We start from the raw sequence: 23,297 nt of genomic DNA on the forward strand, positions 1-23,297 counted from the left end.
TGTGAGTAAATATATTTAATATAACAATAGTATTAAAATAACAGTTATTACATATATAAAGTTTGCAGTTCCCTAGCCCACCCTTCTATAATGGTTTGCATAGCTCCATTTCCTATGACACCCCAGAATGGAGTCATCAGGAACTGGCAGAGATGAGTCTTCTCAAGGAGGGTCAGGGGTCAGGACGAAGGGGCGAACACAGGCTGTCGGGGAAGGGCTGACATGGAGCGGTGTCTTGGGAGTATGCAGTGGCCCCGGATGGGGAAGGACTGGACGAGGGATAATTTCCCCACCTCCAGGGTATGAAGGCAAGCAAGTGTGGACACTCTGGTTCCTGCAGGAAGGCACCTGGCTGGGGAGAGCTAGAGACAGCAGTAGCAGGGAAACACACTGGTCCTTTGACCTCGTTTCTGTCCAAGAAGCAGAGGGAAGGAATTCAATGCTCTTCCAGTCCTCCACTATGTCCCCCCAGCATCCCAGCCCAAAGCGTGCTGAGAGGAGGGGCTGTAGCCAAATTCCGGATCTTCTCTAGAAGCCAGGAAGGAAAAGGGAAGATGGGTTGGGAGAGAGAAGAAGCTGACTCCCAAGCCACTGGGGAAGGGAAGAGGGAAGGCTGTAGGATGTGGTAGAAAGCGGGTAGCAACTCACCAGTCACAGAGGTGTGGTGGGGTCACTCAGGGCTCGGGCATGACTCTGAGGGAAGAGAAACGGCGGTGAATTTAAAGGATAAGAAACGACCTCTTATATAGAGAGGTTATATAACCTTTCTCTCTCTCCCAAGCCTGTCAATTAGTTCACCCCTCTTTCCTCCCCAGCGTTCCTGAATTTTGCTGGTTTAATCCAAGTCTAGGCTGTTGGAATTCTCCCCTTTCTATCACTCCTGCCCTCCACCCCTTATTAAAGATTCACTTCTGACCTTAAGCCCTCTCAGCCAGGCCTGGGGAAGAGGAGAAGGGCAGACTGGACAATACATCCCTCCAACCTGTAGCCTTGCTGGGAGCACAGGCTCACTGGTCCCCCTGCCCCTCATGGGCTGAATGATCAGAAGAGCCCACCCAGAAAGTGTCCGAAGAGACTACCCCATTCTCAGCCCTATTGCAAGGACTTACCTGTCGGGAAAGCCCTAAGATCCCTCCACTGGCCAGGATGGGAGTGCTGCTCCCAGGGTGTGGGCGTTGCAGGCTGGGACTCTTTCTTGGTCCTGGGGACACATCTCCAGAAGAGGCAAATGTTTCTGGGGCTGGAGGGGAAGCTGGGGTGAGAGCAGGGTATAGAACCCCTCTAGATTACCTTAAGTAACCAAGCTGCTCCGTCAGGGAAGAAAAAGCTCCAGAGCAACAGGAAGCTGTAAGTCACCATAGCAATCCAGTTGCAAGAGAACCCCCCCTACCAAGAGGCAGGAAACTGTCAGCAGCATCATTAGAGCAACCAGAGAGAAAGCGACAGGAAACTGTAAGGATTGCCGTGGTGAACCAGGAGGGTACAACAGGAAGCTGAAGCAGTTTCCATAGAAACCCAAGGAGGGCTAGAGAGAGAGGGGTACAGAGGAAGTGCTTCTTAGCAACAGGCTGCTGTAAGCATTACCCTAGCAACCAGATGGAAGGCTCTTTTAGCAATGGGGAAGCTGTACATAGTTGTCATGGCAGCTGGGCCCCTTGGCTAGAGAAAGGAATTGCTCAGCAGCAAGCAGCCTGAACATCACCATGATGACCCAGCTGTTGGGAGCCACCCCTTGAGAGGTGCCTCACCCAGGGAAATTTGCTTGACGTCCAGATCCCAGGCCTCCTCCTCGACGCGGGCAGGCAGGGAACAGGCTCCCGGGGAAAGACCGGGAAGGGAGGGGCCGGCATGCTCAAAAGATGACACGGCCACCGAGGCCCGGGTGCGGGCGGCTGCAGAGAGCGGGGGTGGAGGGGTGGGGTGCTGGTGTGGGAAAGCCCTCCTGGCTCCCTGAAATGACCCTGAGCTCATAGAGGGCCTCCCAGTCACTCCCACAGTTTCTGGGAAGACATATCCACTCATGACCTTTCCTCATTTTCCACCATGCCTCCTCACTGTGCTTTCACTCTCAAGGTCTTGACTGCTGGAGGCCACCCCCCACCCCCAGCACTGTGGCCCTCACCTCTTCCAGTGAGCAGGGCACTCAGCGTCCGCTCCCCAAGGGCTTTGATGTCCAGGAAGGGTTTATTCCCAATTCCCATGGAGACCATCTGCTGCACTCGGAGCTCTAGGGAACAGAGACCCTGTTACCAACCTCTTTGCTCCTTCCCAACTCTCATTCCTCCCTCTCATTCCTCTGGTGTCTCGTTACTCTTCCTGTTGACTGTTATGACATGGATGGTGATCCTGTCCTCGACTTCCCCCTCAGACTTCTGTCTCTTCTCTCCTATATGTTGCATCCTGCCCATTTGTCATTCCAGCTTCCCAACTTTTCTTTTTTTTTTTTTTTTTTTTTTGTGGTATGCGGGCCTCTCACTGTTGTGGCCTCTCCCGTTGCGGAGCACAGGCTCCAGACGCGCAGGCTCAGCGGCCATGGCTCACGGGCCCAGCGGCTCCGCGGCACGTGGGATCTTCCCGGACCGGGGCACGAACCCGTGTCCCCTGCATCGGCAGGCGGACTCTCAACCTCTGCGCCACCAGGGAAGCCCCCAACTTCTCTTCTAATACCTTCTTCCCTTTATCTTGGGCATTAAGAGCAAAACTCACGGTTTTACATACCTTTACAGTTTATCAAGTGCTTCCATATATATCACCTTATTTAATCCTTCCTATCATACCAAGATGTAGATGTTACTTTCCATTTTTCAGATTAGTGGAATGAGGTTCAGAGAATTAAAAACAAAAACTAGCAAAAGACCCCCCAAAACAAAACAAACAAACTAGTCCTGGTAACACAGCAATCAAGTTCTGGAAGGCAGGTCCGGTGAGCACCCTCTCACTCTCTTTTGCCCAACCATTTGCGCTTGCCTCCCTGAAATCTGCTAGCTTCCTCTTTCCTTCTAGTGCACCTTAGATTAAGTTCTGTCTCAGCAATCTCTCTCACGTCAGATCTTCAATCTTCTCATACGTCATTCTCCATCCTACACCCTCTTTCCCCTGGGCACTCTCCACACTCTCCAGCTAAGCTGCCATAACCTTGATCCCAAGCACACCCTCTCCCAGCTCTGCCTGGTACCCTTGTTGTGGGCCGCCTGTCTCCACAGCAGCTGGGCAATAGAACTCGTCCACTTGAGTTTGATCTCTGGTGAGGCTGCTTGCAGAGTGTACGCCTCTCGTGCACGCCGCCGCCGAAACCACAGCTCAAAGCAGAGCCCGCTGTCCCCGATGTTTTCTGTTAGCCCCATGTCAGCAGTCTGAGAAAAAGCAGAGGAGAGTGGGTGAAGACGGAGTGTATTCTGGCTAGATGGTACCACGTGGAAAAGCACTACACTTAGCCTGGCATCTGGTAGATGCTTAGTAAATGTTTGCTCAACACCTACGGTGCGCCAAGTGCTCTGCATTTAGTCTATAACAAGCACGATTTACAGAAGGGTGGTGCCCAGACACACAAAGCAACTTGTCCAAGGGCTTATCATAGCTTATCGGAGAAAGAATTCAAACTCATGGCTATGTTATTCCAAACTTAGGCTTTTTTCTCTATACTGGACTCTGCTGGAACTAGTGTAGGGGGACAAAGTCAGAAACTCTTAAGAGTCATGCCACAGCGCCTGATCTGGGACTAGGCCGCTATTGATGTTTATCTGGATATCAAGGCTGTTTCCCTAAAGCAAGGCCTCCCTCCTCTTGGGTTCCTCAGTTCCGTCAAGTTAAGCTATATTTATAGTGTCCTTTCTCTTCCTCCCCCAGGGACCATCCCTAACTCAGAAAGCATGTGTGTTCTTAATGGGAAAGGTCCTCCCCACTTCTGGTTTGGAATGCCTCATGAATCCCCTGCATGAATAAGGAGAACCCCATGGAGGAGACCAATGACAGGAACTTCTGTCACCTCGACACCCTAACCTGATGTTTGATTACAGGCCAAAGCCTGTTCTAGATGATATAGATTCTGAACCTGGGTTGGGATTGAATTTCCAGAACACTCTGTGTTCCCAAGAAGAGCATGACTTCCTGTCCCATCCCCATGGTTTCCCAGGCCCACCCCACCTCCAGGCATCGTACCTTAAAGGCCTGCTTATAAACAAAGGTCTCTGACCCCCCCTCAGGGCCCTTGAGCTTGCTGAACAGGAGGAGATGCTCAAAGAGAAAGACGTGGCGAAGGCACTTTTTCCGGCCACAGATGACTGTGAAAGGGTCCCGGTGCAGGAGTTGTCCCTGCTCCTTCAGATCTATCTGGGGAAAGCAAAAGGAAAGGTCATTGGCCCCGGAGCCCTTTGTGTATATTTTACGGGGAGTCAAAATGGGATTTATAGGGCCAGGGGCCGAATGCACTGGTTCTCAGGCAGAGTCAGGAAATCAGGGAAGCCCTTGGCCTAGAATGCATCCACTGGTCACCATGCACAGCACACCTGGCCCAGCAGCACAGCCCTGCCTCTGAAGATAGAAGGTACATCACACAGTAGGGCTTATAGCCTCCAATGGGTAAGCCTTTGCATGTTGGGGACCAAAGCACCATTTTGCCCCAGGAAGAGAAGCAAATCAGCAAAGAACTGAAGGGAAAAGAGGTCTATCCTAGAGGAGGTAGGTTTCCAACCTGTTCTGGAACCTCAGGACTGGCAAGAGACTAAGGAGAGGAGAGTAAGGTATATGTTGAATGTTGAGATACAGGATGAAGTGCAGGGTAGATAGAAGAATTAGGAAAGGAGTAGGAAAGCACAGACAGATATAGGGTCACAGGATGTCGGGCAGGACATAGCTTCTTTATTTATAGACGAGGAAATTGAGCCCCAGTGAAGTTCAGTGACTTGACCAAAGCTATCCAGCTGGTTAGAAATTACAGCCTGGAGCCCTCTGACCTTGAGTCTAGTTTTCTGGTCACCAGCCCACACTGCTTCTGAGGCTACGAGGCTAGGCAGCCCGAGCTGGAGTGTCTGGAGCCATGGCCTCACCTCGCAGCCACGCACCGCCTCCACAGCCAGCAGGTCTTTGCCGCGGGTCTCTTGTTCCCGGAGCAGTTGCATGGCAGCCCCAAGGGCCTGGCGCTCAGAACTTGGTTCAGGCCCAGCTTCCCTTAGGAGCTCCTCCAGGAGCCGCCCATACCTGGCCAGCTGCTCCAGGGGCTGCTGCAGGGCCCGGGGCAGATGAGGGCCCCCCTCCATGGTGCCCTAGTTTGGGGTGGAAACAGATAGGAATGAGGGGAGGGGCTGGAGCTGTTCGGGTCTGAGCCCTTCGGGGAAGATGCGTGGTACTCTGGGTTTTTAGGGGTAGGTCAAGCCCAGATACACCCAAGGGTAAGGCGAAAAACCTTCCCCCAGAAAGAAAGGAGGCAGGAGGGCTGCAGGAGATTCAGCTGTCCTCTATATCTTGAGGGAGAGTGGAAGAGGAATACAAGTAATCCCTTATATTCTCTGGCTTTTAACTTTTGAAATCACTTTCCCATCTTTTGATGTGAGGCCTTTTGACCCTCAGAGCACTCTCTTAGTTAGCTATAGTGAATACTGCCACCATTCACTAGATGAAGAAACAGCGGCCCAGAGGAATCACTACTATTGCCCAAAGTCCTCAGGTGGGTTGGATAAGAACCCGGGTTCACCTGGCTTCCAGTCCAGTGCTTGTCCCACCCTCAGCAATTCTGGGAGATTATTGGTAGGTGACATTCCTGGGTATATCCAGGAAAGCTTTTTTTCCCTGAGAGATTTTGAGGTTGGGTGGATTTTAGGTCTTCCTGGCCCCTCCCCTTCTCATGAGTGTTGGAGAAAAAGTTACCTTGGTTGGGGGGCTGAGGGCAGCCAGACCATTCTCCAGTTTGTGCCGGTGCTTCACATAGTGGGCGTAAAGGCTGAACTGGTCCCCCTGTGCCGGTAGGGAAGTGGTAAGTCATGTCCAGTGAGGCCCTGCAGACAAGCCTCTCCCTTTCCTCCTCCACATCCGGTAGAGCCCGAAGGAGGGACAGGCCACCAGGGAACACTCAGTCTGCTTGGGGAATGACAGGCTCCCGTGGAGAGAGCGAAGGCCAGGCAGCACTGGATGTCAGGGACACAGGAGCTGAGTGGATCCAGGGGCCCAGCAAACGGCAGTAGGCGCCGGCGTTTGGGGCCACACGTTCTGGTGGTGGGTGGGGTCGGGGGGCGGATACTGAGAAGGAGGGACAAGCAGATGGGGCTGAGACATGTGAAGGGAGAAGCCCTGGAAGGAGTTTCAGAGGCTGACTCACATGGCGAAGGAAGCAGGCCCCAATGCGCAGGGGGTGGGTGGCACAGCCCTGAAGCTCCCGCAGAAAGTGTGTCCGGTGGAAACTGCGGAGCCTCTCCCGGGCGCTCAGCGCCGCCGCCCAGGTGCCCCGCAGTTCAGGGGTCAGCTCAGGCCCAGCGGGTGGCACTGGCTCACTCAAGGTGGCCACGTACTCCTGCTCACAGGCAATCAGCTCAGACACCAGACGCTGCTGGGCGCTGCAGGTACAACGAGGAGTGACAGGGGAGGTTGTGGCATGGGAGGAACATGCCAACAGTATCATATTCTTTTCCTGCGGGCCAGCTGGGCCTGCCTCTCGGGCACCAGCTGGGCTGGGCTCTCACCTGATGCTTCGCTTGCGCTCCATCCGGGGGGTGCCTACTCCCCAGGGCCCTTCTGGGCCCCCGGCCCGGCCCAGCAGCACGTGTTCCCGGGGTGAGCACGTCCTGTCTACCACCTCCGTACTGGTGACCTCCAGGCCTCGGATCAGCACGGTCCTCGGCGGTCTGCCCTCTGCTTCTGGAGCCAGCTCGGGGCCCTCGTCTTCATAGTCCTCCCCACAGGGCGCCAGGGAGCAGTGGGACGGGGCTGCCCGCGGCCCGGGACTGCTGGGGAGCAGCAGGGAACGGAGGCTGGGTGAGGGGCTGTGGGAGCCCCGCTGGGCCCCTCCACTGCTGGCACTGTCTGCCCGTCGTCGCCGGTGGCCCCGTGGACTCGCCTCCGCTCCCAGCTGTTGCTGAACCCTCTTCTCCAGCTCTTGGCAGCGGGCCCGGCAGCGGCCCCACTCTCGCAGAGCCGCCGGGCTGCCCAGGTCCAGGGCCAGGGCCCGCATCTCCTGGAAGGCGCCAGCGCTGGGCTCCGGGGTGCGCCGCAGGGCCAGGGCTGCCAGCACTGCTTCCCGCCCCGGCCCAGCTCCTGCTAGCCTCGTGGAACCTTCGTCCACCCATTCATGTGCCTACAAGACCAAAGGGGTGGGGAGTGGCGAGGGGAAGGAGTGAGGTCCTCCGCCACTCCCACACGCTGCCCGATGACAGCTCCTGTCCTCCCTCGCTGATGGCTTCCCAAGGCCCACCACACCCCAGTCCTCTTAGAACACCTCCCCTCACTGTCCCGGCATCACGGCCTAGCGTGTCACTCTGAGCTGGTATGGAGACAGAGGGGCCTAGATGAAAGGATGGCCGATACTTACACAGAATTTACAAGTGGCAGACTCTGTACTATACCTGTTACATACTGCTTACGTAATCCTCACTCAGCCCTGTAAGGTAGGTGCCACGAGGCACACTCAGGTTTAGTATCCTGTCCCAAGTCATGCATCAAGTAGGCGGCAGAGCCAAGACTCAAAGCCCAGGAGACGGCCTCCTAAGTCCCTGCTTCTAACAACTACCCGATCAGCTTCTCCAGGCAGAAGAAAGGCAGTGGTGGGCATAGAAGGAAGAGGCTCAGCACATACCTGCTGGAAGAAGCGCTGTAGCCGCAGAGCCCGGTGGAGGCCACTCTCAACCTGCTCCAGGCGCTGTTCAAAGATATCCAGAAGCTTCTGGGAGGCAGGGTCCTCCTCCAGGGCCAGGGCCTCCCTCGCCTGAGCCAGGCGCTCCTGGAGAAGGGAGTCTGCTCTCAGACCTGGCCCTCAGTCCAGTCTCCCCTTCCCTCCCCACGTGTTTCCTCTCACCTGCCCCTCTCCCCCTTCTCACCTGAACCTCAGCACTGAAAGCCCGGAATCGTAGCTCTGTCTCCTGCAGGGCAGACAGGGAGTCCCCGGGCACAGCAAAGCTCACCAGCTGCTCCTCCCCCGGGCCCGAGAGCCACTGCAGCACCTGGGGCAGACAGGGTGGGAGAGCGGGGCCATGAGGGAGAAGGGCCCGTGCAGTGGAAAGGAAAGCTGAGATCCAGCTCTGACCCGACCGCCCCACCCTGTTGAACCTTGGGGGAAACCATTTCATCTCAGCTGTAAAGTGGAAATGAGAACAGGGAATGGTGGTAGTTTCCACAAGGGTCGAGTAAAGTGAGTAAGCCATCTTTGTAAAGCACCAGTTGAAGGGGAGGCTGGGCTGGCCGGAAGCACTGAGAGATGCATGCTAAGGTTCCAGGGCTATGCCTCCAGGTGAAATAGATAAAACTGGGGTGAGCCAGAGGCACACAGGAAATTTCACATTCATAGAACCTAGTGACAGGGACCAGGCTTGGAGAGACACCCAGGCGTGTGTGTGTGTGTGTGTGTGTGTGTGTGTGTGTGTGTATAGCTCCAGTTGCCTATTATGGGGCTCTAGGTACTCTCGTGTTGGTTCTGGGATATCTGACCAAAAAGGGATGGTAAATCTTCCCTCTGAAGAAAGCTTGGAATCTGGGGTGAGACAGCCTGAGGACGGGAAGTTTGAGAATGTTCCCAATAACCCGTGCCAACAATAAACACTTCTACAGTCCTTTGCTGAAATCATTTGATCACCCGAACACCCTTGTGAGGTAAGCCTTACTAACACCCCCATTCTGCAGATGAGGACTTGGGAACTCAGAGATGCTTCCAGACTCGTCCAATATCTCACTCCTAGCAGAGAAGAACTCAAGCTGAACACTTTAGACTCCAAATCCTGTGTGCTAATAGTTTTTACACAGTGGGAAAACAGCTAATAAGCAAACAGACAGTAGGAGATACAAACCTTTGGATGCTGGGATGGAGGAAGCTAAATAGGCAGAAATCTCAGAAACAGAGAGCCCTGCCCCCACCCTGCTTTAACACTGACCCTGAGATGACCTTTCCCCTGAGGCCACATGCAGGTCCACGAGGTGTTCACTTACCACACTTAGGAGCTATGGAGGAGCAATCAGATTTCAGTGCCCCTGCTACCCCACAAGGTAGGGTGGAGAGCAAATCCCTATGGAGTTCTTAACCCCAGGAGAAAAGAATCAAGGCTCAGAGAAGCCAGCTTTATTCCTGAACCTTTCCCACAAAGAGGCCTTGGTTTCCAAGGCCTTTAGCAGTTTCCATTGTCCTCTCCTTCCAAGGTGGAGGGAGGTGGGACCTTTCCGTCCTCAGGTTTGGGGATGACATTGCATAAGGGGTGGAGGGAGCTGGTATCGATAGACATTTGTTGCTTTTAAGCTAAGGAGGTAGGAACTCAGAATCAGTCGGCTCTTCCCAGAATCCCCTAGGGCACCTAAGCATCTCTCACAATCTCTAAGGATCCTTGATCAAACATCAGCAGTGGGAGGGGGAGATCTGGCTTCTCTTCTTTGCGGGTGCTGAGATGCTATCTCCCTCTTGCTGAATCTCACACTGACCGTGATCAACTTCCAGGGGAGATGAGGAGAGAGGGAGGGCCGTGCGACCAAGCCAGGTTAGGAGAACACCATCAGCTGTAAGTATCAGTGGGAAAAGGGTGCTGGAGGCCAGGCCCCCAGGTGGAGTTAAGAAGCATGGGGGAGGAGGTCCTGGCTCACCTGCTGGAGTCGGTGCAAGCGTTGCCGCTGCTCCTGCTGTTGCACATGTAGGTTGGAAAGGCGCACGAGCTGGTGAATGGCTTCGTCCACCTCCTGATACAGTGTAGCTGGGCCTGGGCCCTCTAGCCTGGGTAGGGAGTGGGGGCAGAATGAACCACTGCCTTTGTCAAGCCTGCCCTGCAACCCCATCCCATCCTTGCATCCCAGGTGAGGGGTGGCATGGCATCCTGGGTCACAGTATGGGCCTGGATCTGAATCCTTACTCTTTCATTTACTGACCAACCTTGGCCAAGACATTAAACATTTCTGATCCTCCAATTCCCCATTGATAATCATATCTAGCACCTAGGGATGTTGTGAGAGTTATGAGATAAGTGGAGAAGCATATCTTGTCCAGATACATGTTTAGTAAGAATTATCTGGCAGCTAAGGTGAATTGGCGGCCCTCTGCTGTGTCTCCATCCTCCACGTCCACCTGCACCCACACACCCATCCCTCGTACTTGCTGCTGTGGGTGGAGCGCAGCCTCATCAGGATGGCTCCCCCATCCCTCTGCAGCTCCGTCAGCCGGGGATCTGCCAGTACCTTCTGTAGGGGCTCAGGCATTCCTGCCGCCTCCTGGGGGCCAGGGAGAAGTTGACAGTTGGGGTTCCACAAGGAGGTCCTCAGCTCAGCCCAGCCCCATCCCCACCTCATCCCCTTTTGTCCCATCTCATTTCCTACCTCTCCCTCTGGATCTGCTGCTCTCTCTAGCTCCTCAATGGCTCGCCGTACAGAGCCCAGCACACCTCGGCACAGGCGGCACAACCTTTCCACTTCCTGAGACAAACACACAGGAATGCAGTCCAGGGACAGAGTTCAGGATAAGGGGCCTAAGCCCTAGGGTGGAGGAGGGGCAACCCCAGAGACTTTTATGGGGGCAGTGCTGGGTTCAGTTCCTGACTTTGTCGCTTACTAATTGTATGACCTTAGGCAGGTCCAGAAACCTTCCTGAACCTCAGTTTCCTCAACTGTAAAGTCATGATAAGACACACTGGATTTAAAGGTTTAAAGAGATGATGGTAGGTAAGCAGCTATCATGGGCCTGGCACATTTTACAGCTTAGTAAACATGAATCTCCTTTCCCTCATCTGCACTGGCTCTTGACCCTATAAAACCCTTTTCTCTGCCTCTTCAGATGCACTTCCCCTTTGATCCACAGCTTAGAGACCATGTTACAGACCCCCTTTAATACTTGGCTCAGATCATGCTCATACCTTTTTTCTTGAATACTCACAGAATTTAGATTCATAGAATCAGAGATTATGTCACAGTTGCTGTACTGTGAGAGCAATGATCTTGAGGCTGGAATGCTGGTGCAGGGAGCAGGTACAGAAAGGCACCATCTCCGGAAGTAAGGTACATTACCTTGCTCAAGGCCACATGGAACCAGAACAAGCCTCTCTGACTCTCAGCTCTTTCTAGAACCCCAGTGATACTATTTTGCACTCTTCTCCAGTTGTTTCTGACTTATCATCCACCAAAAATGATATGCTGTTTAATGTCATATTAAGAATTGCAAAAAGAGAAAATTACAGGCCAATATCACTGATAAACATAGATGCAAAAACACTCAACAAAATACCAGCAAACCAAATCCAACAGTACATTAAAAGAATCATACACCATGATCAAGTGGAATTTATTCCAGATATGCAAGGATGGTTCAACATCTGCAAACTGATCAATGTGATACACCATGTTAACAAAATGTAGGATAAAAATCACACGATCATCTTGATAGACGTGGAGAAAACTTTTCACAATATTCAGCATCCACTTATGATAAAAACTCTCAACAAGGTGGGTAAAGAGGGGACATACCTCAACATAATAAAGCCCACTTGCAACAAACCCACAGCTAACATCATCCTCAATGATGAAAAGCTGAAAGCATTTCCTTTAAGATCAGGAATAAGACAAGGATGCCCACTCTCACCACTTTGATTCAATGTAGTTTTGGAAGTCCTAGCCACAGCAATCAGAGAAGAAAAAGAAATAAAAGGCATCCAAATTGAAAAGGAAGAAGTAAAATGGTTACTGTTTGCAGATGAGATGACACTATACATAAAAAATCCTAGAGACACCACCAAAAAATACTAGATCTCACCAATGAATTCAGTAAAGTTGCAGGATACAAAATCTATATATATAAATCTGTTGCATTTTTATACACTAATACTTGACTATCAGAAAGAGAAATTAAGAAAACAATTCCATTTACAATTGCATCAAAAAGAATAAAATACCTAGGAATAAACCTAACTAAGAAGGTAAAAGACCTGTACTTGGAAAACTATAACACAGTGATGAAAGAAATTGAAGATGACACAAACAGATGGAGAGATATACCGTGCTCATGGATTGGAAGAATTATTATTGTTAAAATGTCCATACTACCCAAGGCAATTACAGATTCAAGGCAATCCCTATCAAAATATCAATGGCATTTTTCACAGAACTAGAACAAATAGTTCTAAAATTTGTATGGAAATACAAAAGACCCTGAATAGCCAAAACAATATTGACAAAGAACAAAGTCAAGGGAGGTATCATGCTCCCTGATTTCAAACTATACTACAAAGCTACAGTAATCAAAACAGTATGATACTGGCACAAAAACAGACACATAGATCAGTGGAACAGAATAGGGAACCCAGAAATGAATCCATACACATATGGTCAATTAATCTATGACAAAGGAGGCAAGAATATACAATGGGAAAAGACCACCTTGGCAATAAATGGTATTGGGAATACTGGACAGCTACATGCAAAAGAATCAAACTGGACTACTTTTTCACACCATGCACAAAGATAAATTCTAAATGGATTAAAGACTTGAATGTAAGACCTGAAACCATAAAACTTCTAGAAGAAAACATAGGCAATACACTCTTTGACATCTGTCTTAGTAATTTTTTTTTTTTTTTTTTTGCTGTTCATGGGCCTCTCACTGTTTTGGCCTCTCCCGTTGCGGAGCACAGGCTCCGGATGCGCAGGCTCAGCAGCCATGGCTCATGGGCCCAGCCACTCCGTGGCATGTGGGATCTTCCCAGACTGGGGCACAAACCTGTGTCCCCTGCATCGGTAGGTGGACTCTCAACCACTGCACCACCAGGGAAGCCCAGTAATATTTTTTTTGAGACTTCTCTTTATGCGAGGGAAACAAAAGCAAAAATAAGCAAATGGGACTACATATAACTAAAATGCTTTTGCACAGTGAAGGAACCATCAACAAAATGAAAATACTGCCTACTGAATGGGAGAAGATATTTGCAAATGGTATGTCTTATAAGGGGGTTAATGTCCAAAATATACAAAGAACTCACACAACTCAACATCAAAAAAAACCAAACAACCCAATTAAAAAATGGGCCAAGGATCTGAATAAACCTTTTTCCAAAGAAGACATACAGATGGCCAACAGGCACATGAAAAGATGCTCAGCATTACTAATCATCAGGAAAATGCAAATGAAAACCACAATGAGATATCACCTTACACCTGTCAGAGTAACAAGTGTAGGTGAGTATGTGCAGAAAAGGGAACCCTCATGCACTGTGGGTGCAGAATGTAAATTGGTGCAGCCACTATGGACAACAGTATGGATATTCCTCAAAAAATTAAAAATAGAACTACCATACGATCCAGCAATTCCACTCCTGGGTATTTATCCCAAGAAAGTGAAAACACTAATTAGAAAAGATATATGCATCTCTGTGTTAATTGCAGCATTATCTACAATAGTCAAGTTACGGAAGCAACTTAAGTTCCCATCAATAGGTGAATGGCTAAAGACTATGTGGTATATACATACAATGGAATATTACTCAGCCATAAAAAAAGAATGAAATCTTGTTATTTGTGACAACATGGATGGACTAGAGGGTATTATGCTAAGTGAAATAAGTCAGACAGAGAAAGACAAATACTGTATAATTTCACTTATATTTGGAATCTTAAAAACAAGTGAACAAACATAACAAAACAGAAGCAGAGTTATAGATACGGAGAACAAACGGATGGTTGCCAGAGGGGAGAGGGGTGAGGAGAGGAGAGAAATAGGTAAGGGAGAGCAAGACATACAAACTTCCAGTTGCAAAATAAATGAGCGATGGGTATAAAATGTACAATGTGGGGAATAGAGTCAATAATTATGTGATATCTTTGTATGGTGACAGATGACAACTAGACATTATGGTGAAATGCATAGAAATATTGAATCACTATGTTGTGTACCAAGAAGTAACATAGTGTTGTAGGTCAATTATACCTCAAAAACAAACAAACAAAACAAACTCATAGAAAAAGAGATCAGATTTGTGGTTACCAGAGGCAGGAGATGAGAGGGAGGGGGAATTGGATGAAGATAGTCAAATTTCCAGTTATAAGACAGGTAAGCACTAGGGATGTGATGTACAACATGATAAATATCAATATAATTAACTCTGCTGTATGTTATATATGAAAGTTGTTAAGAGTAAATCCTAAGAGTTCCCATTACAAGGAAAAAAATTTTTTTCCTGTTTCTTTAATTTTGTATCTATAGGAGATGATGGCTGTTCACTAAACTAGTGGTAACCACTTCATGATTGTATGTAAGTCAAATCATTATGTTATACACCTCAAACTTGTTAAGTGCTTGTTCAATTATATCTCAAAACTAGAAGGAAAAAGAAAGAATTTATTTAACATACTCGTCTCATCTCCCTGGTTGCCCAGGGCACATGTACAGTCTTTTGCTCATAAATACTTGTTGAATTGAATTTGCTCATAAACACTTGTTGAATTGTGAACCATAAATATTTATTGAACTAAATGGAAGAGAAACCACTTTTTCTCAACCCCTTGGTCATGTCTCAGATCTGTCCTCTCTCTCCTAGAATGTCCTCTGCTGGGTCACTCCTGGCTCCCAGTGTCCTGAGTGGGGGAGGTGAAGCTTACCTTGTGTGTCTCTACCCAGTGGCTGGGAGAGGGGTCCCTGTGACCTCCCAAGTCCCACTGCAGCTCCTCTGGCTTGGCCACTCTTTTCAGATCACTCTCTGACAGCAACTCAGCACCCTGTAGACATGTGAAGGCAGGGGGTTTCTGGCCTGGGCACCTAGGGATTCAGGGACTGGCCTGGGGCTCCAGCCAGCCTCTTCTTCTCTCTCCACTACTTATGGGGACTAGGTGGGAGTGAGGGGCTCAAACCTGAAATCCATGGAGTTCAGTTGGAGGGTCATCATGAGTGAGAAGCAGCAGCCGCTGAATGACGGGAGGGTCTCCTGAGTCCTGAAGGCAGAGAAGAATAACCCTAAATTGTGGGCAACAGGGTGGCCTGGAATGACCACTAGGGAAGAGTCAGGATCCAGAAGAAGTACTTGTCTCAAGAGGTTGCTTACCTGAAGTTGACTCAGGACAGGAATGAGTGCTGGAGGCAGTGCGGGTGCCTTGCGAAGGTCCAGCAGGACGGACAGCCCCAGTACCTGTAGGTCAGGCCTGTGGGGACAGAGGGTGTGTGTGTGTGTGTGTGTGTGTGTGCGTGTGTGTGCGTGTGTGTGTGTATGTGTGTGTGTGTATGTGTGCGTGTGTGTGTGTGTATGTGTGCGTGTGCGCGTGTGTGTGTGTTAATGTTACTCATCCTCAGGAGAAGTTAGTTCCTGGCGATGGGCAAAGTGTCAAAGTCTCAGACATGTGTCCAAGAGGTAGTGACCTAGCAATTAGGAGTCTATATTCACATGGCTACTGGGTCATGGGATCAGGGATTAAAAAGTTAGGAATTCTGTGCTCTGGAAGGGTATGAATTCAACGCCAGCACCTAGCATACTGCCTAATAGGTTCTGGTGCTCAAGAAAGAGTTGTTGAATGAGCTAATCAAGGTTCTGATAAACTAGGTTGTGTCTTAGGATACTGAAAGTCAGCAGTGTTGATTTTGAGGATTGATGAAGATATGCTGCAAGTTGGGTTGGTAAGGTCAGAGAGCAATGACTTGAAAATCTGAGGGTTGAAGAAGTAGGTATCCTAGAGGGCAATGTCTTGAGGAGAGGGGAGGGCAGGGTGCTCACGACCCAGGAGGTTAGTATGCCAGCTGCCAGCCTGGGCCTCAGTTACCTGAGCAGTGAGTGGAGGTAATGAAGAGCAGTGCTCAGCACGTCTTCGGAGGGTGGAGGCTCCTCAGGAGGGCACGGTGGGGTAATGGTCAGCAGAGCTCGCCCACTCTGATCCACCCCTCCTGAAGACACAAAATGGTCCCGGCTGGGGGCAGGCCTTGGCTACCTCCCATCCACCCTGCCTCCCTCCCCAGCCTGCCCCGGAGGCTTCTCCTTCCTCGACCCCTTTCCCTTCAGCCACTGCTGCCCACTGACCAGTCAGGACGAGACATCCAGACGACATTAAGTCCCAAGCTACACCAGGGTCATCAGAGCTGGAGACTGGAGTGGCCTCTTCCGGGATGCTGTCCCCTTTCACTTCCTGCACAGTCTCTGGGGATGGTGCCAGGGGGTCAGACAGGAGCCCTTCTGGATTGCTGGGCCCTGCAGGCACAGGCAGAGCTATGGGCCTGAAGTGAGGACAGGTCTGGCTACTCTGCTCCCACCCTCACCTCCGCTCTTCCTGCAGCCCCGTTCCCTAGGCCTCACCTACCCTGGCCCTTGCCCCACTGGCCTCGGTGTCATCTCACCTGCCACGCGCACCAGCCTCGGCCCCTCCGGCTCTCTTTCTCTGGCCCTCTCTTCTACAGGCCCACAGGCTTCTGGGGGCCGAGGCTCTCCTTCGTCTGCTGGTTTGAGCTCCTCTCTCGGCTCAGGGTCTGGCTTCCCTGAGCCTTCGTGCTCCTCCTTAACTGGGCCACATCCTGGAAGCTCGTGTTCACTTGGTGGGGGCGGACTGACAAGGGCTTCCTGGTGGCTGGTCTCTTCCTTGTCCCCGGGGCTCAGTGGGGCACTGTCTCCTCCTCGGTTAAGAGCCCCTCTGCCTGCAGCTCGCTTCTTTCTCCTGTTTCCCTTGCCTGCTCTCCGAGGGGTACCGGGTGGCCCTTCAGCCCCCTGGCCTGCTCCTCCTCCGACCTCCCCTGGCCTCAGGGGGCAAAACTCAGAGGCTTCCCCCAGCGCCTCTGCTGGGGGCTCAGACACCTCCAGGGCTGCTGCCTCAGGGAAAGCCTCAGCCTCGGCTCCCGGGGGACACGCAGGGGAGGCTCCAGTGCTGCTCCCCTCACCCGGTGGGCGGGCTCCGTCCTGGTCCCGAGGCCCCAGGCCCTTCTGGTGCATCCACGCCCGGTGTCTCCGATGCCGGCCCTTACCCCCAGCACCCTTGCGTGTGGGTACCGTCCGGGTCCTGGAGAGGCCCGAGGAGCCGTCAGCGTCCGTGGGGCTCCCCCTCACAGGCAGCGTCACCTCCAGCAGCTCCACGTACTCGCCCTCAGGTCCTTCAGCAGGGGCATTGTGCCCATCCCCGGGACTCCGAGTGCCCAGGGCCTCCTCAGGGAGTGGAGGGCTGGGGAGCCCTGGGGGGCCGGAGGGCACTTCTGGGGGAAGTGTGCTTGGCCGATGTCCAACCATGAGGCCCCCTTTGTGTACAAATCGAGGGCAGATGAGCTCGGCCCAGGGCAGTCGCTGAATCCCAGAGGGTGCAGACAGAAGGCAGGTGCTGAGGCGACCTGTTGGCCTGTCCTTATTGACGCCTTGTAGCCACTCAGGTGTGAACAGGTAAGCACAAGCCTCATTGGGCACAGGCAGTTCCTGCACTCGCCCACCCCCTGGGGCCAGGCACTTGAGTGCCAGGCGGGGCGCTTGGGCTGCTGAGGGCACCACTTGCAGGTAGAAGTCTCCCGGGCGCAGCAACTGCCAGGGGAGTGCTGCTAGCTGCACCACTACCTGCTCGTGCAGGCAGAGGGGCCAGCCCTCGTGGAAGAAGAGGAAGCCGCTGTACTGGGCCTGGGGAGAGAGGTGGCAGGCTGTGCTCAGGCCTCTGCTGATGAAAGCAGCAGGAGGGGGCAGTTAGAATAGGGCTACCCTAGGCAGGAGTGGCCTTATGCCTGGTGCGTTATAACCCCAGGGAAGCGGGAGGAGATATCTTGGGGCGTGCATGTGACAGAGGAAAGGATTGGGACTGATCAGTTTTCTGGTGGGAGCAAGCTTCTCTAGGAAGCTAGTTCCATGAGTGGGAGAGTAAGAACTGAGTCAGTATAAAGACATGGTCAGCAGATGCCGTTGTCTTGGAGGAGCCGGAGACTCTTGGAAGATCTTTATATCTGTAGAAGTGACTCTGTTGAGTCATTTCTGGGGGAGTTAGTATCTTGAAAAATTGATATGAGGAGGGAATGTCGGCAATTGGGTCTGGAGGGTCAGGGTCTTTGGGAGCTGATGTTTCTAAGGGGTCAGTATTTGGGGAAGATGAGTGTCTATGTGTTAGCATGCGAATGGCACGTGCCTATGGGGGGACCAGTATCAGGGGAGGCGATGTCTCTGGGTGAGGGGAAACTAGTCAGTCTGACTGGTGTCTCAGGTGAGGCAGTGGCTCTTAGGGGAGATAGAACAGGGATGCATTCACTCACACAGGCTTCCTGCTGGACCTTGGCAAGCAGGTGCTTGGCGGGCACCAGGAAGTCCAGCGTGTACCTCAGCGCATCCTCCCGATAAGTCCGCTCCACCACCTGGAACACTTGGCCCAACAGTGTAGGGGCTGTTGCCTCGAAAGGTGGGTACAGGGCAGCCAAAGTACTCTGCACACAGTCCTCTACTGGCTCAGGCTCCTGGGAGAGACAAGACCAGGCTGCAGATCCCTAGAGATCCCCCGAGCATGGCTCCTTGGAGGCTGGCTGTGTCCCCCAGGGGCCCCATCACGCACAGAGTGTGTGCAGAGAGACGACAGGAAATGCTGGCTGAATGAGATGGGAGTGGGGCTGGCCCAGTCGGAGTGCACAGCCCTAGCAGTATACTCTGAGACGCTGGCTTTGGAGATCTGAGGAGACTCTTGTGAAGGACTTTGATTAGGGCTGCGCCTGGTTCTTGTAAATTGCAAGGATTGCATAGGCCCTCCTCAGGAAGAGATGGGCCCCTGGGCCATCAGGGAAGTCACTGATGGCTGAGAGCTCTGGAGGGTGGAGCCCTTTTACACAGCCCTCCTGCCAGTCCCTCTTCTCAGGGCCTCCCACAGAGACCCCCGTCTTAAGTAGAGGTGCCACCACCCATGAACGATCATATGCTAGAGATGTTCATTGGGTGGGAAGAAGGAGGACTGAAGGGCTATCTGTCTTGAGTCTTTCGAGCACCCCTCATCCTCTCCCAGAGTGGCTCTACAGCAATCACCCATTCCCGGAGCATGTGGGATTGGGTTACAAAGACTTGGGTGGGGACAGTTGAAAGAGGAAAAAGTCACAAAGGGAACTTGTAGGGAAGGGAGGAGGAGGCCTTGCTGGTATGTATTGGAGCTGAAATATTTTCTGATTCCTGTAGGGCCTCTCCACCAACCTCCACCCGGAGCCACTATCTCAAAAGTTTCAGCCTTGCTTCCTCCACACTTGTGTCCCTAAGTGAATCAGTAGGATATCTTTCTCCATCTCATACCCTAAACAGCCACCCCTCTGGCTATTCCTCTGCAAACCTATTTGTCTTTCAAGGTGGCTGTGAAATTCCTTTTATCAGATTTCTTTGCTGTGACGGGGCAAGGGGGAAGCTCGCTGAAGTGTTTATCTAATTCTCTACTCCCCATTGCAACCCGCCCCCACCGCCCGCCTTCGCCCTGAGGACAATACTGCATATTTCACTTTAAGTCCTCTCAGCCTGAGTGTTGCCTGCCTGTCCCGACCGTCTGAGAAGCGAGGCAGCCACTCCGGAGACCGACAGTCAGTGCGTCAGCACAGAGACCCGGCCCCAAGGTGTGTGGGCGAGCAGACAGACCCCCCAGTGTTCCGGGGACCCGGCCAGCGCCGGGAGCGTGGGTGGGGGGAGGGTGGAGATGGGCGGGGGGGAGGCAGAGTGGGCCGTCCTCTCCGAGGCCTGGAAGGGGGAGCTAGAGTTGGAGCTGCGAGGCAGCTGCAACCCATTAGGGGCGGTGAGCTCATGGCTGAGTGAGAGTCTCAGCCACAGGAAACGGCAGCGGCAGGAGGGGAGGAGGGGTCTGGGGTGGGAGGGGGCGGGCAGGAGCTCAGAGACCGGCCTCCAGCCGGCCCGGACCAAAGAGGAGACCAGAGAGACTGAGTCAGCTCTCCCTGGCCCAGTTCCTCTTTCTTCTTGTTCCAGCCTCCCTGCCAGGGGGTGCCCTTCCTTCTGTAGAGGAGCAGCCCCGGTTGTTCTCCTCCCCCTCTCCACCCTGCGGTGAGCGCCCCCTGGCAGGGCCTCTCCCCCTCCTCCGTTCCCTGCGTTGAGCGCCCCGTTGGCCGTGCCCCCCCCATCCCTCCCGCAGTGGGCGCTCTCCCTGGCAGTGCCCACACCTGCAATTACTCTTCAGAGAGTACTTTTGGAGCGAAAGTTCACAGGAATAGTGTCCACTCCTGTTGGCATGGTCGTCCCTTAACAGCGCCCTCCTGCTTCCTGTGCCCTGAGTTGCTGCTGCCAGGGTCCCCAACCCGCGGCAGGGAGCTCCTGTCGGTGTCCCCTCCCCTCTGCAGCGGGAATGCTCTGGGACAGTGTTTCTGTTCCCTGCAGCGTGAGCTCGGGGGCACTCCTCTCCCCCCGCACCGCATCTCGTGTCGCCTCTGGCAGCGTCACGCCCCCGGGCACTGTGAGCCCCCTCCCCACTCTGTCCACCACTCTGAGGTAGCCTCTCTTTCTCCGCGGGAATTTCCCTTTTTGGCCAGGTCCCTGGCCCCAGCCCAGCCACAGCTGTGGCCGGTCCCCCAGGGCCGGATGGGTGGGCCCGGCTCACCGGGTTGGGGACTGGGATGGAAAATGGTGGTGCCAGGCAGGTCAGTTCTCATGACCCGAGCCCGGGCCCCTGCCAGGGCCGCTGCAGCCCAATCCCGCAGGGGTCTCCCGCGGGTAAGGAGCTGGGACCGGGAGGGGGAGGGAAAATCCTGCAAAGGAAGGCACAGGTCGGGACAGAGGAGGGCGAGGGGAGGTGTGTGGATTAGAGGGAGAGACCTAAGGGAGGTTGGGGGAAGGGGCGGAGAAGAGGAGGAAGAAAGGAGTGAGGGCAATACCCAGTGGGGACAGAGCCAGACAGTGGGGCAGACAGACAGATCAAAGAAAAGAAGGGGGGATGGGAGGGAGGAGAGTCCCAGGAGCGCTCAAGAGTTCCAAGCAGGAGTGAGAGGCACCCAGCTGGGGGCTGGAGATCCACAGCGGGCTGCGGGAAGGCGGAGGGGACACCGGGTTGCGACGCGGGACTCACCATGGCTCGGCTCGGGGCCGCGTCCGACGCTCGGGCGGGCGGGCGGGGCCGGGCGCGCCACCGCCTCCCTCCCGCCGCTCGCGTCTCGCCGGGTCTGGCTAGGGGACAGCTCCGGCCGCGGTGGCGGCTCGGCCAGCTCGGGCTCCCAGGCCGCGGGGCCCCACCAGGGAGGGTCGAGACGGCCGCCCCTCCCCGCCCCGCCCTTCAGTGCCCGCCTCCGCCTCCGCGTCGGACCCCCAGCCGGGACTCCCTCTCCCGCGCCTTGCCTCTGGCCGCTCCCCCTACGCCCCCACCCGATCTGCCCAGCTCTCCCGCAACCCTCTTCTTCCTTCTCCCCGCCCTCCAGCCGGTAGCCCCGACCCTGACCCTCGGAGGCCCGTCCCGCCGAGGACGCCCCTCTTTTCCCGCCACCGCCTAGCTCCCTACGGGATCAGTTTAGTCTCCGCAAGGGACAGTCCAGAGGCTGGGGCGTGCATGAAATCCGTGGGGTCCCCAGCCTAGGACTGGAGTCGTTTGATGGCCGGAAGCCTCCTGACTCCAACTCGCCTGGGAACCTCTTCACCCCTCCATTGCCAGACTTTGGCAGCACCTGGGGCTCAGAAGAGACGTCCCCCCAAAACCCCTGCCCTCTTCCCGTGGAGCCGAGGGCAGGAAAATCGGGGGATTCCTCCCACTCTCCAGGGCCTTGCCCGCCTTCCTCCTTCCCCTCCCATCTCCTCGGGCCTCGAGCCTTCGGGCTCCGACAATGGGCTCCTCTGTGCGGCCTGGGGAGGGCGGAGGCGTGGGGGAATTAGGGAGCGATGAAGGCCTGGGGAGGGGGGTGGGTGTCGAGGCTGAATGCGCGCAGGGTCCCGGGATCAGGATCCTCCTGCAGGGGCGTGCGCTTCGGCGGACGTTTTCTGAGTTCTTTCCTCACTGCCCCTTCCCCTCCGCATCCCCTATATCTCCTTTAGCTAGCGGAGGGAAGGCACCAGACCCCCCGTTCAGCCCCAGTATCCGGTACTGGATACCAGACCCTTCCTTCTTATGGGGTGGCGAAAGAGAGTCTCCCAGGGCCGCTAGGGCTCTTGGCGGCGGGGATGGCTGTCTGACGCAGTAGACAAAGGGGGTAGGCTAGTTAAGAAAGTTCTATTCTCACCCATCCTCCACCGCGTCTGGATGGGAAATGAAGCCCCGGCGAGGGTCCCCCAGGAGGGCTGGGGGAGGCTTAGGCATAGCAGGGAGATGCCTTGCCCCTCCTCTGAGCAGGCACCGGGAAGTCCTGCAGGGGTGGGGGGCGTGAGGAGGGGCGCTTCTAAAGGGTGGGCATTATGAGAAGATAGGAAAGCCAAATAGACCCCAGAGACGGACGTGAAGGCAAGTACCACTGCGACTGCGGGGTAGCGTTTAGAAAACGTCCTGCCGGTGGATGCAGCTCCTACGAAACCAGGAGGCCGGAGCCTCAGGGAAGTCTTTGGCACAGAGGCGGGCGGGAGGGAAGCGGGGGGGGGGGGGCACGGCGTCGCCTAGGTGATGGGCTCTTCTCTCACCTCCTCAGAAGGCTAATCTCCGTCCTTTCTCCACTCCTCCGGGACTGGAAAAGAGGAGAGAGAAAATGTTCATCTTTCTTGGAGGCAAGAAGATCCCTCTGCTCCATAGCATCAAAAAAAAAAAAAAAAAAAAAAAAACCAAACATAATCTAGGGCATCAAACCTCAGTGACCATCTTCCCAGCAGAGTTAGAGGCAGGGAGCTGGAGATCTTTTCCATCAATGGGTTATGGGCCCTCTAGTCATCCAGACTCTCCAGCTTCCTTATAATTAGTGCCGAGAACTGGGAGAGTGAGATTTTGCTACCCCCTGGTGTCCACTCTGTAAATGCTGCCCAGTGGTTGGTTACAGAGACCAGAATTTAGGGAACTTTCTTAGGGGGTGTATTATGAACCTTATTCACTTGTTTCAAACCCAGCTCGCCCATTCCTAGTGTTGACAGAGTCTGAACTTTCCCTTACCAGGTCTTACATTCTTTTTTTTTTTTTTTTGCGTTACGCGGGCCTCTCACTGTTGTGGCCTCTCCCGCTGCGGAGCACAGGCTCCGGACGCGCAGGCTCAGCGGCCATGGCTCACGGGCCCAGCCGCTCCGCGGCATGTGGGATCTTCCCGGACCGGGGCACGAACCCGTGTCCCCTTCATCTTCCCGGAC

General features: G+C 53.8%; 1 protein-coding gene and 1 pseudogene across 4 annotated transcripts; both read right to left on the bottom strand.

Moving 5' to 3' along the window:
- On the bottom strand, positions 1-21,209 carry ARHGEF40 (Rho guanine nucleotide exchange factor 40). 4 transcript variants are annotated; one of them, XM_060146328.1, is made up of 24 exons: positions 21,118-21,209; positions 18,341-18,538; positions 17,003-17,720; positions 16,155-16,322; positions 15,901-16,021; positions 15,192-15,288; positions 15,001-15,081; positions 14,752-14,868; positions 10,489-10,584; positions 10,268-10,383; positions 9,766-9,892; positions 8,022-8,144; positions 7,781-7,924; positions 6,672-7,282; positions 6,311-6,545; positions 5,863-5,949; positions 5,046-5,261; positions 4,159-4,329; positions 3,176-3,353; positions 2,123-2,227; positions 1,749-1,892; positions 1,110-1,240; positions 649-693; positions 1-528 (listed from the first exon to the last, which is right to left on the bottom strand). In XM_060146328.1, the coding sequence occupies exons 1-23, from the start codon at positions 21,118-21,120 to the stop codon at positions 652-654; spliced, it is 4,029 nt and encodes a 1,342-aa protein (XP_060002311.1). In that variant the 5' UTR covers positions 21,121-21,209; the 3' UTR covers positions 1-528; positions 649-651. The 4 variants fall into 4 exon arrangements, with proteins under 4 accessions (XP_060002311.1, XP_060002303.1, XP_060002300.1 ...); XM_060146320.1 differs by having other exon boundaries at positions 16,155-16,271; positions 16,469-17,720; XM_060146317.1 differs by having other exon boundaries at positions 16,469-17,720.
- Positions 18,404-23,297, bottom strand: part of LOC132518451 (ribonuclease 8-like) — a 15,215-nt pseudogene continuing 10,321 nt past the window's right edge.

This window comes from Lagenorhynchus albirostris, chromosome 1 (genome assembly GCF_949774975.1).
Source record: "Lagenorhynchus albirostris chromosome 1, mLagAlb1.1, whole genome shotgun sequence".
In the NCBI taxonomy this organism is placed as follows: Eukaryota; Metazoa; Chordata; class Mammalia; order Artiodactyla; family Delphinidae; genus Lagenorhynchus; species Lagenorhynchus albirostris.